The sequence below is a fragment of the Bombina bombina genome, chromosome 10 (assembly GCF_027579735.1).
Source record: "Bombina bombina isolate aBomBom1 chromosome 10, aBomBom1.pri, whole genome shotgun sequence".
NCBI classification, from domain to species: domain Eukaryota; kingdom Metazoa; phylum Chordata; class Amphibia; order Anura; family Bombinatoridae; genus Bombina; species Bombina bombina.
In genome coordinates this window covers 67,628,830-67,645,354 of record NC_069508.1, presented here as the reverse complement: position 1 = coordinate 67,645,354, position 16,525 = coordinate 67,628,830, and the positions used below count along the sequence as shown (strand labels likewise).

Genomic DNA, 16,525 nt, shown 5'->3' with positions numbered 1-16,525 from the left:
GCTAAAGAACAAGTTTACTAGAATATAAGCAGGAGCCTCACTGAGACACGTCCTGCCGCTGTTATCTATCTATCTAGTAAGTAACTATCATTCATCCTCTATAATCTATTTAGTAGATAATATATATATAAATAAAGTATATTGTATTCTAATATGTAATCAAACTAAATGTTATGCATTACAGAAGTTAAAAAAATAAAATTAAAAAAATCAGTAAGGCACCAGATGACTCCCACAAACTCTTCAATCTCTTCCAAAATGGCAGTTTTGCAGGCATTCTCAGGTCCGCCCACGGCCACACACTGGTCTGCTGCCTCTCATCCTCCCTCTCCACCTCTGTTTTCATGACGATCTGAAGATTTTTTATTTATTTTTTAAATTGCGTACTAAATTGCGGTTTAAAACCGCATCCGCGATTATTTGTGCAGCTCTACATAAAGATGGCCTAGACTATAAGATTGCCAAGACCCTGAAACTGAGCTGCAGCACGGTGGGCAAGACCATACAGCGGTATCACAGGACAGGTTCCACTCAGAACAGTCCTTGCCATGGTCGACCAAAGAAGTTGAGTGCACGTGCTCAGTGTCATATCCAGAGGTTGTCTTTGGGAAATATACGTATGAGTGCTGCCAGCATTGCTGCAGAGGTTGAAGGGGTGGGGGGTCAGCCTGTCAGTGCTCAGACCATACGCCACACACTGCATAAAATTGGTCTGCATGGCTGTCGCCCCAGAAGGAAGCCTCTTCTAAAGATGATGCACAAGAAAGCCCGCAAACAGTTTGCTGAAGACAAGCAGACTAAGGACATGGATTACTGGAACCATGTCCTGTGGTCCGATGAGACCAAGATAAACTTATTTGGTTCAGATGGTGGCAGCAACCAGGTAAGGAGTACAAAGACAAGTGTGTCTTGCCTACAGTCAAGCATGGTGGTGGGGAGCTACAGTTCATTGAGGGAACCATGAATGCCAATATGTACTGTGACATACTGAAGCAGAGCATTATCCCCTCCCATCAGAGACTGGTCCTCAGGGCAGTATTCCAACACACACCTCCAAGACAACCACTGCCTTGCTAAAGAAGCTGAGGGTAAAGGTGATGGAATAGCCAAGCATGTCTCCAGACCTAAACCCTATTGAGCATCTGTGGGGCATTCTCAAACGGAAGGTGGGGGAGCACAAGGTCTCTAACATCCACGAGCTCTGTGATGTTGTCATGGAGGAGTGCAAGAGGACTCTAGTGGCAACCTGTGAAGCTCTGGTGAACTCCATGCCCAAGAGGGTTAAGGCAGTGCTGGAAAATAATGGTGGCCACACAAAATATTGACACTTTGGGCCCAATTTGGACATTTCCACTTAGGGGTGTACTTACTTTTGTTGCCAACGGTTTGGACTTTAATGGCCGAGTGTTGACTTATTTTGAGGGGACAGCAAATTTGCACTGTTATACAGGCTGTACACTCACTACTTTACATTGTAGCAAAGTGTCATTTCTTCAGTGTCACATGAAAAGATATAATAAAATATTTACAAAAATGTGAGGGGTGTACTCACTTTTGTGAGATACTGTGTGTGTATGTATGTACAGTATATGTGTAGTCTACAGCACGCCCGATCGCGCCATTAAACCGAATGTAGCTAGCTCCTGCTCTGGTAGCGGGAGCAAGCTACATTCGGTTTAATGGCGCAATCAGGTGTGTTGTGACTAGACAGCGTGCCCAATGCGCTTAGGTAAAAAACTGACCCGCTCAGTAGAGCCAGGAGCGTCGTTATGAAAAATAGATTTTCGTAGGTAAATATATTTGCAATACTCTGTTTTAGAAACCTGGTGCTAGGCTAATGTTATATAATTCTGCACTGTGTGTATTTAGTGGGGTTACTGGCCCTTTAAATGGACATGAAACCTAATTTTTTTTTTTCTTTCCTGATTCATATAGAGCATGCAATTTTCAATCAACTTTCTAATTTGTATTCTTTGTTGAAAAATATACCTAGGTAGGCTTGGAAGCTGCTGATTGGTGTTTGCACATATATGCTTTTTAGCATTGCCCTCAGCTAGCTCCCAGTAGTGCATTACTGCTCATTCAAAAAAAGGATACCAAAGAATTAGATACTAGAAGTAAAATGAAAAGTTGTTTAAAATGGTATGATTTATCTGAATCATGAAAGAAAGAATTTGGTTTTCATTTCCCCTTTAACAATTTAGTAAGAACAACATTTTAAGATATTTTTGTTACTGTACGTTATAATTAAAAAATATTTAGAAAAGTAACAATAATATCAAGCTACAGACTAGCTGCATTTTTTTAAATTTCTATCACTAATTTTATGTTTCTCATTTAATATAAAGTAAAACCACAATCTACCAGCAAATACTATACTGACTATTTCAAGGGTATCTGTTTTGGTGGGCAAATCTTAATAATGATGACCCACATCCTGCTTAATGTATAAACCCAGCCCACATTCCTACTGCAGAAACCAAACCATTTATGCCAGCTTTGTTTCCAAACAGACCTTAGACCAGATGTACACATCAAACAGCTGTTTTATGCCTTCTATACAGCCAGTTTAGACCTTTTACTTTCTTACCTGATGTTCTAACCCATCTGTATCCTTTATGTGGCAGCATTGCATGCAGTAGCAAGGATAGGGAACAAGCAGAAGACCTTAGCGCACAGTACGGAAAGATAAAGAATATGAACAAGTAAGGTCAGTAGAATGCTTGGTTGTATAGGTAACGGTATCTGCAGCAGGAGTAATAAAGTTATTAGGCTACTCTACAAATCACTAGTTAGGTCTTATCTTGCGTATTGTGTGCAGTTCTGGAGGCCATATCTCCAGAAGGATATAAATAAATTTTGAATCTGAGGAGCTCTACCAAAATGGTATATGGTCTAAAAAATAAAACTTACAAAAAAAGACCTAAATATGTATAGCTTAGAGGAGAGGTTCCCAACCTGTGGTACGCATACCCCTGGGGGTACATGGAGGATTGGTTGGGGGTACGTGAAATTATTGTTGGTAATGGTGGAAGATGCTGGGGGACACTCAATGGGCCATCAACTAATAATCATTGTGGAACTGTGGAAGGAAGGAGCGCTCAGCCAGAAAGTGACAAGTGAAGTCCTGGCCTGGCATATAAGCAAATGGGAGCCCCTGCACCTGAAATATGTGGACCGGGTGTGGATAATCACCCTGCTTCACCAGACAGCTTTGGCTCCTGCTCCACCCTCTTAACCCTGTACACAAAATTTTGACTGCAAGTGCGCAGTTAGAAGCGGCACTGCAGCAGTATAGCTGCATGGACACGTGTGGTAAAGCCGTGGAAGTTTCGACTCATACAGGCGAGGCGGGTCTGCATCCCCAAATAAGTTAGTCAGTGCAGGTAAGTTTAGTACTGCTTCTAGTGCTTGCTTGATTCAGATTGCTTTACTTCCAACTAAAATTTCCATAGTGGCTGGGTGGGTAATATCAATCTGATCTCACAAATTTAAATATTTTTATGATCATTACACTTTGACTCCCCCCCCAGGGCCGTGTTTAGGGGTAACCAGGCAGCTGCCAGGGGCGCCAGCCACACAGCAGGGCTCCTCCTGAGAATGAGATCTGAGCTTTAATCCTTTTGATACATGTACAGTTGTATGCCATTCAGGTTTAGCTTACCTTAAACTAATTATTATCAGGGTATTGTCAGGTGTTAATAAACTATTTATTATATGGGTTTATCCTGATAATAAATAGTTTATTAATACCTGACAATACCCTAATAATAAATTGTTTATTATTACCTGACAATACCCTGATAATAAATAGTTTATTTATACCGGACAATACCCTGATAATAAATAGTTTAAATTTAAAAAAACAACTTTTTTGAGGGATGGGTGGGGGTAATGAAGAGAGGGGGTAAAATAATAAAGGGGTACGGAAGAGAAAAAAGGTTGGGAACCGCTGGCTTAGAGGACAGAAGGGAAAGGGGCGATGATATCAACTTTTTAGGGCTTAATAAAGCTGAGGCTGCAAACAGTTCTCACAAAAAGACCAATACCAGAACAAAGGGTCATGATCTCAAGTTGAAGGGTACCAGGTTCAGGAGTAATTTATGCAACATCTATTCACAGAGATGCTTCTATTACAATGTTATGCCGGCCCACTGGGATGAACTCTTGTCATAAAAATAAAAAAAATCTAATGAACATCCAATCAGTGTGTGTGTCATATGACACTCTTGAAGTCCAGCCCTTGAAAGTTCTTAGGAAGCCTATGTAGAGAGTGGGTGGGACTTCTCGCTATGTCACAGCCCAGCCAAAAGAGGAAATGAAGGGGGGGGGGGTGGAGGAACAGAAGATACCAAGTAGTATTATAAATCTTTTATTATAAAATATATATACACTTTTTTTAAAAATAAAAAAAATAAATAGAATTTTGCGGTTTTGCTTGTACACTAATATATTTTTCATTGCAACATTCTTAAAGTCTGAAATTTACCATCACTTAAAGTACCCCTAACAGGTCATATTTTCATGATAGCTTAACTAGAGCACAGGAGTGTAATAATCAGCTGATCAATAACCATGGTTACTAAGCTATCACCCATCAGCTGATTATTTTACCTGTGCTCTAGTTAAAGGGACATGAAACCAACATTTTTTCTTTCGTGATTCAGATAAAGAATACAATTTTAAACAACTTTCCAGTTTACTTCTATTAACTACTTTGTTTCATTCTCTTTGTATGATTTGTTGAAGGAGCAGCAGTGCACTACTGGTTTCTAACTGAACACATGAGTGAGCCAATCACAACCAGTATAAATATGCAGCCACCAATCAGCAGCTAGAAGCTAGGTTCTCTGCTGCTCCTGAGCTTGTCTAGATAAACCTTTCAGCAAAGGATAACTAGAGAAGCAAGCAAATTAAATGATAGAAGTAAATTGGAAAGTAATTTAAAATGATATTATCTATCTGAATAATGAATGAAAAATTTTGGGTTTCATGTCCCTTTAAGCTATTATGAAAATCTGGCCTGTTCTATGGATACTTGAGGATTGTAGTTGAGAAACTGCTTTAGAGCATGGCATTTGCATTACTTGCCTAGTGAGCCAATCAAAAACAGCACTGAGACGTATCCAACAATCACCAACAGTTTCCTGCTCAGGATCTGCAGTGCTTGCATCTTCAGGCTAGGACTTTACCACATAGCTAAGATCATTAAAGGGACAGAACATACCATTTTAAACAACATTCCAATTTACTAAAATTACTTAATTTGCTTCCTTCTCTTGTTATTTTCTGAAAGGTTTGTCTAGAAAAGCTCAGGAGCAGCAAAGAACCTAGGTTCTAGCTGCTGATTGGTGGCTGCATATTTATACAGATTGTTATTGGCTCACCCATATGTTCAGTTAGAAACCAGTAGTGCACTGCTGCTCCTTCAACAAATGATACCAAGAGAATGAAGCAAATTTGATAATAGATGTAAACTGGAAAGTTGTTTAAAATTGTATGTTCTTCCTAAATCACGAATGAAAAGTTTTGGGTTTCATGTCCCTTTTAATGCAATTACATTACAAAGAATTAAAGCATGCAATTTTGGTATTAGATTGTGCCTTTAAGGTAAATATGGTGTTTGAAACTGACAGGTTACTTTAAAATGTATCCTAAATGGTCAAATTTTTAAAGGGACACTAAACCCAATTTTTTATGTAATGATTCAGATAGAACATGCAATTTTAAGTAACTTTCTAATTTACTCCTATTATACATTTTTCTTTGTTCTCTGGCTATCTTTATTTAGAAAACAGGATTATAAAGCTTAAGAGCCGTCCCATTTTTGGTTGAGAATCTGAGTTTTGCTTGCTTATTGGTTTGCTAACTGTATCCACCAATAAGCAAGCGCTATCCATGGTGCTGAACCTAAAATGGGCTGGCTCCTAAGCTTTAAATTCCTACTTTTTAAATAAAGATAGCAAGAGAACGAATAAAAATTGATAGGAGTAAATTAGAAAGTTGCTTAAAATTGTTGCTCTATCTGAATCATGAAATTTTTTTTTGGGTTTAGGGCTAGATTTATTAAAGCCCTATGGCTGCATGTTCTCACAAGAACTTGCTCGCCGTCATTTATCAAGCAGCGGTCACTAGACAGCCGCTTCCCTAACCTCTTCGCCACCTGTAAGGTCGCGAAATTCAATCTCCTCGGTCTAGTCAGACCGAGGAGATTGACAGCTCCTGCCCGCGCGGGCAGGGGGGCTGGATTGCACGCAAGCTCAAAATTGCGCTCATGTGCAATGGGGAATACCTGCGGGTAATTTTGCCCCGCCACAGGCGAGCTGAGGCGTACAGGGGCGTGTATATGCGCCCCTGTCCGACCTCAGCTTTAATAAATCTAGCCCTTAGTGTCCCTTTAACCTGTAGACTCTAAATAAGCAGTGCCTAAAACCAGCATCAATAACCAATGTCCCCTTCTGCGTTTGATAGCTGTCTACTATAATAAGCAGACATAACTGGAATGTTTCCCCTCTTTCAATCTTAGAAAAGCCACAGTTAAATTCTTTTACCAAATTAAAAAATGATCTCTTGGGATAACATATTTTTTTCTTTTAAAGACTCGTTCATACATCATTAACTAACACATGCATGAAATTAGTAGCATACTAGTGAAATGCCTTAAAAACACTGCTTATTTTGGAAATAGAGCTCATGGTAAAATCATGTGTAGCTGAATAATTTAACTAAAGCTACAAGGTAATCTTTAATGTTTTATTGTACCACCCGTATCTGAGTATGAAACTATAAATGTGCTTTAAGTATGACTTAGTTTTTATTAGATTTCTAAGTTTCCCCTATTTGTGGCTTATAATTGATTCCATTTATAGCTAAATGTGGTCCTACTTTACGTTATTTCAGTATAGTAATGGCTAAGGCATCCAAGTTCCTTTATGTAAAAGATTCGTAATAACGTTTAATGTATTTACAGTGGACATCTTTCATAAAGCTGGTGCAGAATAGCTGGAAATACAGTACCTTTTCCATCTCCCGTGTATAATTTGTGAGAAATTCTATTAAAGGGACAGTCTACACCAGAATTTTTATTGTTTTAAAAGATAGATAATCCCTTTATTACCCATTTCCCAGTTTTGCATAACCAACACAGTTATATTAATATACTTTTAACCTCTGTGATTATCCTGTATCTAAGCCTCTGCAAACTGCCCCTTTTTTCAGTTCTTTTGACAGACTTGCAGTCTAGCCAATCAGTGCCTGCTCCCAGATAACTTCTCGTGCACGAGCACAGTGTTATCTGTATGAAATACGTGAACTAACACCCTCTAGTGGTGAAAAACTGTTAAAATGCAATCTGAAAGAGGTGGGCTTCAAGGTCTAAGAAATTATCATATGAACCTCTTAGGTTAAGCTTTCAACTAAGAATACCAAGAGAACAAAGCAAAATTGGTGATAAAAGTAAATTGGAAAATTGTTTAAAATGACATGCTCTATCTGAATCATGAAAGTTTATTTTGGCTTAGACTGTCTCTTTAAGGTTATCTGGAAGATACATGAATAAAGAATTCAAAACCTTGAGAGCTCTTGCAATTTATTAATGTTTGCCCGTGAATTCAGGACACAATATCAATGCTATGTAGTTTTTATGCATAAATAGCAAGCCTTCAATATTTAGTTCTGTATGAGGTTTCCAGATCATATTAAAGGGATAGTCTAGTAAAAATTAAACTTTCCTGATTCAGATTAAGCATACAATTTTAAGCAACGTTCTAATTTACTCCTATTATCATTTGTTCTTTGTTCTCTTGGTATCTTGATTTGAATGTAAGCTTACGAGCCGGCCCATTTTTAGTTCAGCACCTAAGTAGCGCTTGCTGATTGGTGGCTACATTTAGACACCAATCAGAAAGTGCTATACATGTTCTGAACCAAAAATGGTCCGGCTTCTATGCTTACATTCTTGCTTTTTCAAACAAAGATACCAAGAGAACGAAGAAAATTGATAATATGAGTAAATTAGAAAGTTGTTTAAAATTGCATGCTCTATCTGAATCATGAACGTTTAATTTTGAGTAGGCTTTTCCTTTTAATCTGTAGAACTTTTTAGATGCATTTACCAATGTATGTTTTTGTATAGTGGAAATTATGTATCGATCATACATTACAGGTCTCGTTATCTGTTTAGTGGTTCCTTGGATTATATCGTTTTTAAGAAGAGTTTGCACACTTCATCTCTGTTGAGTCTTAACTGATTATGTTTTCAGTTACGGCGTAATCAGTTATGAATATTGTACACATGAAGATTCCGTTACTTCTAGAAACTGAAAAATAAACAATCAATGGCCTAAAAATGGAAAGTTACTACTTTTTTTTTTTTCTTTAGTTTTTTGGTGGCATGGAAAAAAGTGAGCAATACAAATAAAAAAATGCATAATGTCATTTGTAAATTGCCAGGAGGCGGAAAACTTGTGGCTGGTTGGTGACAAGTCTGTTATTAAAGGGACACTGAACCCAATTTTTTTCTTTCGTGATTCAGATAGAGCATGCAATTTTAAGCAACTTTCTAATGTACTCCTATTATCAAATTTTCTTCATTCTCTTGGTATCTTTATTTCTATTTCAAATTTTTGGTGAACAACCTGGGTTGTTCTTGCTGATTGGTGGATAAATTCATTCACCAATAAAAAAAAAAAGTGCTGTCCAGAGTTTTAAACTAAAAAAAAAAGCTTAGTTGCCTTCTTTTTCAAATAAAGATAGCAAGAGATCGAAGAAACATTGATTATAAGAATAAATTAGAAAGTTGCTTAAAATGACATGCTCTATATTAATTACGAGAGAAAAAATTTGGGTTCAGTGTCCCTTTAAGATATGAAAAGGATATTAAAATGTTTTTTGTTGGACATTTTAATCTGGTGACTTTACGCAATTGTTTAAACAAACAAAAAGGTTTCTGTGTGTATGTAAAATATTAGCTAATTTTAGATTAATATTGCCTTACATTTTAGCTGGGTGTTCAGAAAAATTAGCTGGGTGGTATGCCATTGGGTTCTGAGGAGAACATACGTGTGTGTGTGTGTATGTATGCATATACGTATGTGTGTGTATATGTTAAAGGGATAGGAAAGTCAAAATTAAATTTGCATGATTCATATAGAGCATGTAATTTTAAGACCCTTTTAAATTTACTTCTATTTTCAAATGTGCTTTGTTCTCTTATTAAAGAATACGCACAAATCCTACACTAGTGGGAGCTGCTGCTAATTGGTGCCTGCACACATTTGTCTCTTGTGATTGGCTGACTAGATGTGTTCCGCTAACTGCCAGTAGTGCAATGCTGTTCCTCCAGCAATGGATAACAAGAGAATGAAGCAAATTTGGTAATAGAAGTAAATTGGAAAGTTGTTTAAAATTGTATGTTCTATCTGAATCATAAAATATTTTTTTTCGGTTTACTATCACTTTAATACTGTATTAAAGTAAGTTTTGCAGTTTTTGAAAGTCCGTAGAGTGCATATTCTATATGTGACTGTGTTGGATATACTTAATATTGCACCCAGGTTGAGGTGACTTGGTTGTGTATTACAGGCTATTACATATATTGTAACTACTGTACATAAAGTCTGAAAAGCATTTTTATTTATAAATACACACCAAGGTCCTATGACTTCTACAGGTTATGGTTAAATAAAAGCAATACTCTATTTGGTCTACATAGATCACATTTAATCCTTATGTTTTAACAGGAAAGAAAAGCCTCGATTGGATCAGCTTCAGCTGGAGCAGCGGCTAATGGAAGAGAAGAATAAGCGTAAGAAAGCTCTTCTTTCAAAAGCTATTGCAGAAAGGTGGGAACATTATATACTCTGTCTTCATTAGTGAGACAAATGTAAACGTGATCTTGTGCTTAACGAATTACCTGCTTTATAACTTTACGGTTTGTTGTTATTTTGTTTTCTTATTTATTTCATTTTCTAGTTTGGCAAAACCTAACATTTCTGCTTTACTAGTTTTACACCACAGCAGTAGTATTTCGTTTTAGCATTTGTAAGTGATTTTCAGCAGCTCAATTTCAAAGGTACTGTATCTCTATATCTCTCACTCACTCACTCACTCACACTCTCTCTCTGTCTTTCTCTCTCTCTGTCTCTCACTTTACAGCCTCTCACTCTCTCAGCTCCAATACAGAACATGCTGCGATCTGGCTTGCCATTGCAGAAAGACAAGAACATATGCAGGAACTGTTAGCACTTTCGTTTGGCAGCGCTTAGTGTGGTTAAATCTTGTCTCAACAGTCAAGCTATGGCTAGACCCTGCTGGTTAGGTTTCACCCTCCTAAAAAGTGCTTTTTCATGCTATTTTGTTTGGCACCATGCTTAGAAACAGTTATTATTATAATTGCACCCGTAGAGTTGTGTTCTATCACTATAGAATGGAACACTTAAAAAAAAATATAAACATTAATAAGTCTCTACTAAATATGAATTTTAACACTAACCATAAAGACATTTTTTTAACTAATTTGTAAATTTTGCAAACTCTTTTACGGTTTGATTTTAGTCTGGGCTTTTTATATTTGCATTTGGATGTTGCAAAATATTTTATAATGCTTCCATAATCTAACCGTATAAAGCAAATACTGGTAGCCCTCATTTTACTCCGGGTTTCTGTTCCTGAAGTAACAGTTATAAAATGAGCCCAGTATTAAAACATAAGTCAATGGTATGTAAATAAGTAAGGTTTGAGGCTCCTCTCAAAATTGACATTAGTAATGTAATATATTAAGTGGTTATTCTATAATATTATATTTAAAGCCCTGAAATAATGCTGTAAATGTAAAAGCAGCAATATAAAAAACATAATTTATGTAAGAACTTACCTGATAAATTAATTTCTTTCATATTGGCACATTGGTGCACAGTTCTAAAATATTAATTGGTAATCTCGCCTCTTGAGATTTCCAAACCCCTTGTGCTGTCAGAGATCCCCAGACAGCTCCCCAACCTGAAAGACTTGCATCTGTTGTGATCACAGTCCAGGTTGGACAAACAAAAGAGGCCCCTTGAACTATACGATGGTGATCTAACCACCAACTTTGTCCTGAGCCATAATTATTTTTTATTTGAAAGTAAATATTATCTGCAGATTCACGGCACAGCGATGGGGACTACGTTTGCCCCATCCTATGCCAATCTGTATGTTAATGCATATGAACACGAGTATATATGGAATAACAACCCCTTTATAGAGAACATTTTGAAATATGGCCGGTACATAGATGATATTATCATTCTATGGCAGGGTGATATCTCAAAATTAGACAATTTTGTCTCCCATATGAATGCAAATTCATACAACTTAAAATTTACCAAACAAACTTCACAAACATCGATAGAATTTTTAGATTTAGTACTTTTCACTAGTGACAATTCTAATAATGAGAAAAGTATCTGTGTTAAGAACTATAGAAAACCCACGGAAAGGAATGGTTATATCGAAGCGACTAGCGCACATAAAAAATGCTGGATAAATAACGTACCTTATAGCCAGTTTTTAAGGATAAGAAGGAACTGTACACACTCTAAAAATTATGAGGAAGAAGCTGACATTTTAGAGAGTAAATTTTTAGCTAAAGGATATGATGCAAACAATATCAAACTAGCTAGACAAAAGGCGGGCACCAAGGATAGACAAGATCTAATTTCTTTAAAACAAAAAGATGCACCAGATAGGATCAATAGCAATGAATGCATAAGATTCACAACCACATTCAGTGAAGGTGCAGGGGCAATTAAAAGCATTATAAATAAACATTGGTCAATCTTAAAAGCAGATCCTCTCTTAGGACCACATCTTCAAGAAAAAGCCAACATATCATATAGAAAGGGCATGAGTCTTAAAAACTATTTAGCACCAAGCAAGATGCGTAGTAAGCCAGATAACAAGAATAAAGTACAAGAAACTTGGCTGAGTACCTGGAAGGGGACACTACGATGCTCCAAGTCTAGATGCACGATGTGTCCCCATGTAGAGAGATCAAAATTCTTTAGCAACTCCAGTAAAACTAATCACTATGAAATTGATTTCAAAAGTAATTGTGAATCAACATACGTAGTCTACTTGCTAAATTGTGGGTGTGGCCTAATGTATGTAGGTCGCACAAAACGTCAAGTAAGACGCAGAGCCTGTGAACATATTTATAACATAAAGGAAAAGTTGATCAAACATAATGTTGCAAAACATTTTTTTGAATATCACAATAGTGATCCTGCCTCTTTAAAAATCCAGGTGATTGGGTCGATCCCACCAAGCAAGCACAATAGATTACTGGAACTGAGGAAACTAGAGACATATTGGATATATAAATTAATGACATTACATCCTCAAGGTCTCAATATAGACATCGATGTGGCTGCCTATATGTGAACCGAAACAAGCCTTAAGAATTTTTATGTACCAGTGTGACTGTATTTCGCTTCTATAAATTTTAAATCAAATTCTATCTTTTAAATATTTATCTGTACAAATCTAAATGTGCATTAATTTCCCTGTGTCAATATAACCAAACCTGGTTGTTATGAACTACTATTTTAACTAATTATGTAATTTTAATGTAATTTTAATGTTCCTCAAATTACCTCGAAAAGGTCCCCAGATCGTAATACATACAATGTAAAGTGTACAAAATTTTGCAACACTATAAACTTACATCCTTACGTCTACGCTATTAAGTATCAATACACATGTCTACATAGTGTGCACCCACACAAATAGCTGTATCACTCAGCCGGGTTATAGAAGTAATAGAGTCAACTACACACCACGAATATAAAAAATCAGGTTGCTATGTGTAGAATTTTGTAAACAGCACGCCTCCTACAGCAGCCCAATTAACTAAATAGAAAATGTGTGTATATTGACAAAACATTGGAAAGATTTACTATAGTTAACGCCCTGTATAAAGTTCTAATGAATGAATTACGAATGAATGAATTGTTAGCATATGCATTGTATCCCTATTGGTCCACACAAGCCAATCATGAACCAGCTGATAGACAAGCCCCTTTTTAGGGGGGAGTGTCTTTACCACATACGGGTACTTAAGGAGCCATTGTATGCTACAACCCGATACCAAACTATCTGGAGAATATCCCCTTGATAAAGCCCGGCGAACACCGGGGGAAACGCGTTGGGGTTCACATCCGTCAGGAGCACCAAAAAACAGGACTGTAATACTGAGGGCGGGCTGTCCGGAAAACCCTGCCGCAAGTCTACACTTGCCATTTCAAACTTCCAGTTACCAGTCACCTGTGGTCTGTGAGTGCTGTGCACGGAAACAAAGTGTTTTATCCTTGTGAATAAATAAAGGCATTTTTTTATCATACATCTGGTGAGTAGATTTATCACTTATCTGCGCTAATTTGTGTTATAATTGCACTTGAATCCTCTCTCTTTTGCGCTTTTGTTTTTCTGTCTATCTACTTTGGATCCTGGATCCCACAATCCCTTGAGAAAGAGGGGATTTAAAGGAGCAGCAGAGAGGGAGCAAAAAGGAAAAAGGATCCGCTTGGAAGCTATCAACAGGATTGAAAACGATTCCATCAAAAAAAGAAGCAGAATAAAATCATTCAATTTTGTGAGACAAAAGGTACTGTCTGGCTATTGGAACTTTTTACAAGGAAGACTAATTTTGCAGAACTTATGAAAGCAAATATTGCAGAACTTATGAAAGTTGCTTCTCAATAGCCGTATGAGACAATCTGATTCAGTATTTCAGTACTTAGGTGTATTTTTTATGATTCAGTATTTCAGCACATAGTTGTATTTTAATAATTAATATTTTTCATTCTTTGAGGCTTAATATCTATACCTAGCGCTGAGTAGTGTTCTGGTGTCGCTTTTGATCTAACCACCAAGTCAGAGAGAGCCGAACATTGAGATTTAAGGATATTAATTGTGATATCTTTGTTTAATCCCGCACCATTGGTTCAGCATACAAAGCTGGAGAGGTCTCATATGAAAACGAGCAAAGGGGATCGCATCCGATGCTGCAGTCATGAGACCTAAAACTTCCATGCACATAGCTACTGAAGGAAATGATTGAGACTGAAGGTTCCAACAAGCTGAAACCAATTGTAATTGTCTCTTGTCTGTTAGAGACAGAGTCATGGACACTGAATCTATCTGGAAACCTAAAAAGGTGACCCTTGTCTGAGGAATCAAATAACTTTTTGGTAAATTGATCCTCCAACCATGTCTTTGAAGAAACAACACTAGTTGTTTTGTGTGAGATTCTGCAGAATGTAAAGACTGAGCTAGTACCAAGATATCGTCCAAATAAGGAAACTCCGCAATACCCCGTTCTCTGATTACAGAGAGTAGGACACCGAGAACCTTTGAAAAGATTCTTGGAGCTGTCGCTAGGCCAAATGGAAGAGCGACAAATTGGCAACTCTTGTCTAGAAAAGAGAATCTCAGAAACTGATAGTGGTCTGGATCAAGGGTCGCCAACCTTTCGGACCTCAGGGACCACTAAACTCACAATTTTGAATCCCGTGCAGGAGGCAGCATTGTACCAGCAGTTCACAAGAGCTGCTGGTGCAATGATAAATGCCAACAGCGTATGCTGTCGGCATTTATCGATGTGCAGCGGACATGATCCGCTATATTGGATCATGTCTGCTCGCACCATAATAAATAGGCCCCATACTGTACATAACTAGTATAACCATAGCTAAGTTTGCATTATGTATATATTTACACATTTTTAAACTTTTGAGCTTGAAACAGAGAGGCAGAAAGTGGGGAAAAAAGAATTATGTTTAAAAGGATCACAAGACTTCCAAGTTACCTCCCCAGTTAGGAATTATTCAAAACTGCTTATGATCGTGGACAGTGAGCTAACCACGACTGATGTTACTGGCAATTACTATAATACTGGTGGGATATGGCTGATCTGCTGGATGGCAATTACTGGAATTCAGGTGGAATGGCTTTGTGCGCAGGACAATTATTAGAATGAAAAATAATTAATATTTAATTTAAAAAAAGAACTACTACAAAGAGACAGGTAAATGTAGGTGATGTCCAGCCAGGCACTGTAGGGAGCTGTGGCGCAACGGGGGTGACACCATCAGAGGATATTAATTCCTGCCTGATGGTGTCAAGGACCACTAACATCTTCTCGTGGACCACCAGTGGTCCATGGACCACTGGTTGGCGACCGCTGGTCAGGATGAATCGGAATATGAAGCTATGCATCCTGTAAGTCTATTGTTGACATATAATGCACTTGCTGAACAAAAGGCAGAATAGTCCTTATAGTCACCATTTTGAAAGTTGGCACTCTTACATAACGATTCAAAATTTTCAGATCCAGAACTTTTTCTTTGGGACAATTTTTTTCTTTGGGACAATGAATCGATTTGAATAAAACCCCAGACCCTGTTCCTGAAACGGTACTGTTATGATTACCCCTGAAAGCTCCAGGTCTGAAACACACTTCAGAAAAGCCTGAGCCTTTACTGGATTTGCTGGGATGCGTGAGAGAAAAAAATCTTCTCACAGGAGGTCTTACTCTGAATCTTATTCGGTACCCTTGAGAGACAATATTCTGAATCCATTGATTTTGGACAGAATCTGCCCAAATGTTTTGGAAGAATCTTAATCTGCTCCTTACCAGCTGAGCTGGAATGAGGACCCGCACCTTCATGCAGACTTGGGGGCTGGCTTTGGTTTCTTAAACGGTTTGGATTTACTCCAACCTGAAGGTTTCCAATTGGAACCAGATTCTTTGGTGGAAGGATTAGGTTTCTATTCATTATTTTGTCGAAAGGAACGAAAACGGTTAGAAGCTTTAGATTTACCCTTATCTATCCTTTTATCCTGAGGCAAAAAAACTCCCTTCCCCCCCAGTGACAGTTGAAATAATCGAATCCAACTGAGAACCAAATAACTTATTACCTTGGAAAGAAAGAGATAGTAATCTAGACTTAGATACCATGTCAGCATTCCAATATTTAAGACACAAAGCTCTTCTAGCTAAAATAGCTAAAGACATAGATTTAACATCAATTTTGATGATATCAAAAATGGCATCACAGATAAAATGATTAGCATGTTGAAGCAAGCGAACAATGCTAGACAAATCAGGATCCATTTCCTGTTGCGCTAAACTTTCCAACCAAAAAGTTGATGCAGCTGCAACATCAGCCATAGAAATGGCAGACCTGAGAAGATAGCCAGAATATAAATAAGCTCTCCTTAGATAAGATTCAAGTTTCCTATCTAAAGGGTCTTTAAAAGAAGTACTATCTTCCATAGGAATAGTAGTACGTTTAGCAAGAGTAGAAATAGCCCCATCAACTTTGGGGATCTTTTCCCAAAACTCCAATCTAACTGCTGGCAAAGGATACAATTTCTTTTAAACCTTGAAGAAGGAATAAAAGAAGTACCAGGCCTATTCCATTCCTTAGAAATCATATCAGAAATGGCATCAGGAACTGGAAAAACCTCTGGAGTAACCACAGGA

General features: G+C 37.5%; 1 protein-coding gene across 2 annotated transcripts in view; it reads left to right on the top strand.

Annotated features, from left to right (window-relative positions):
- GORAB (golgin, RAB6 interacting) overlaps positions 1 to 16,525 on the top strand; it is a 46,771-nt gene that overhangs the window by 16,092 nt on the left and 14,154 nt on the right. The window contains exons 2-3 of one of the 2 annotated variants that reach the window (XM_053693098.1): positions 9,741 to 9,842; positions 10,156 to 13,520. In XM_053693098.1, the coding sequence (XP_053549073.1) occupies positions 11,155 to 12,420 (1,266 nt within the window). In that variant the 5' untranslated portion in view covers positions 9,741 to 9,842; positions 10,156 to 11,154 and the 3' untranslated portion in view covers positions 12,421 to 13,520. Of the gene's footprint in view, positions 1 to 9,740; positions 9,843 to 10,155; positions 13,521 to 16,525 lie in introns of those variants that run through there. The other variant, XM_053693099.1, reaches the window with a different exon arrangement.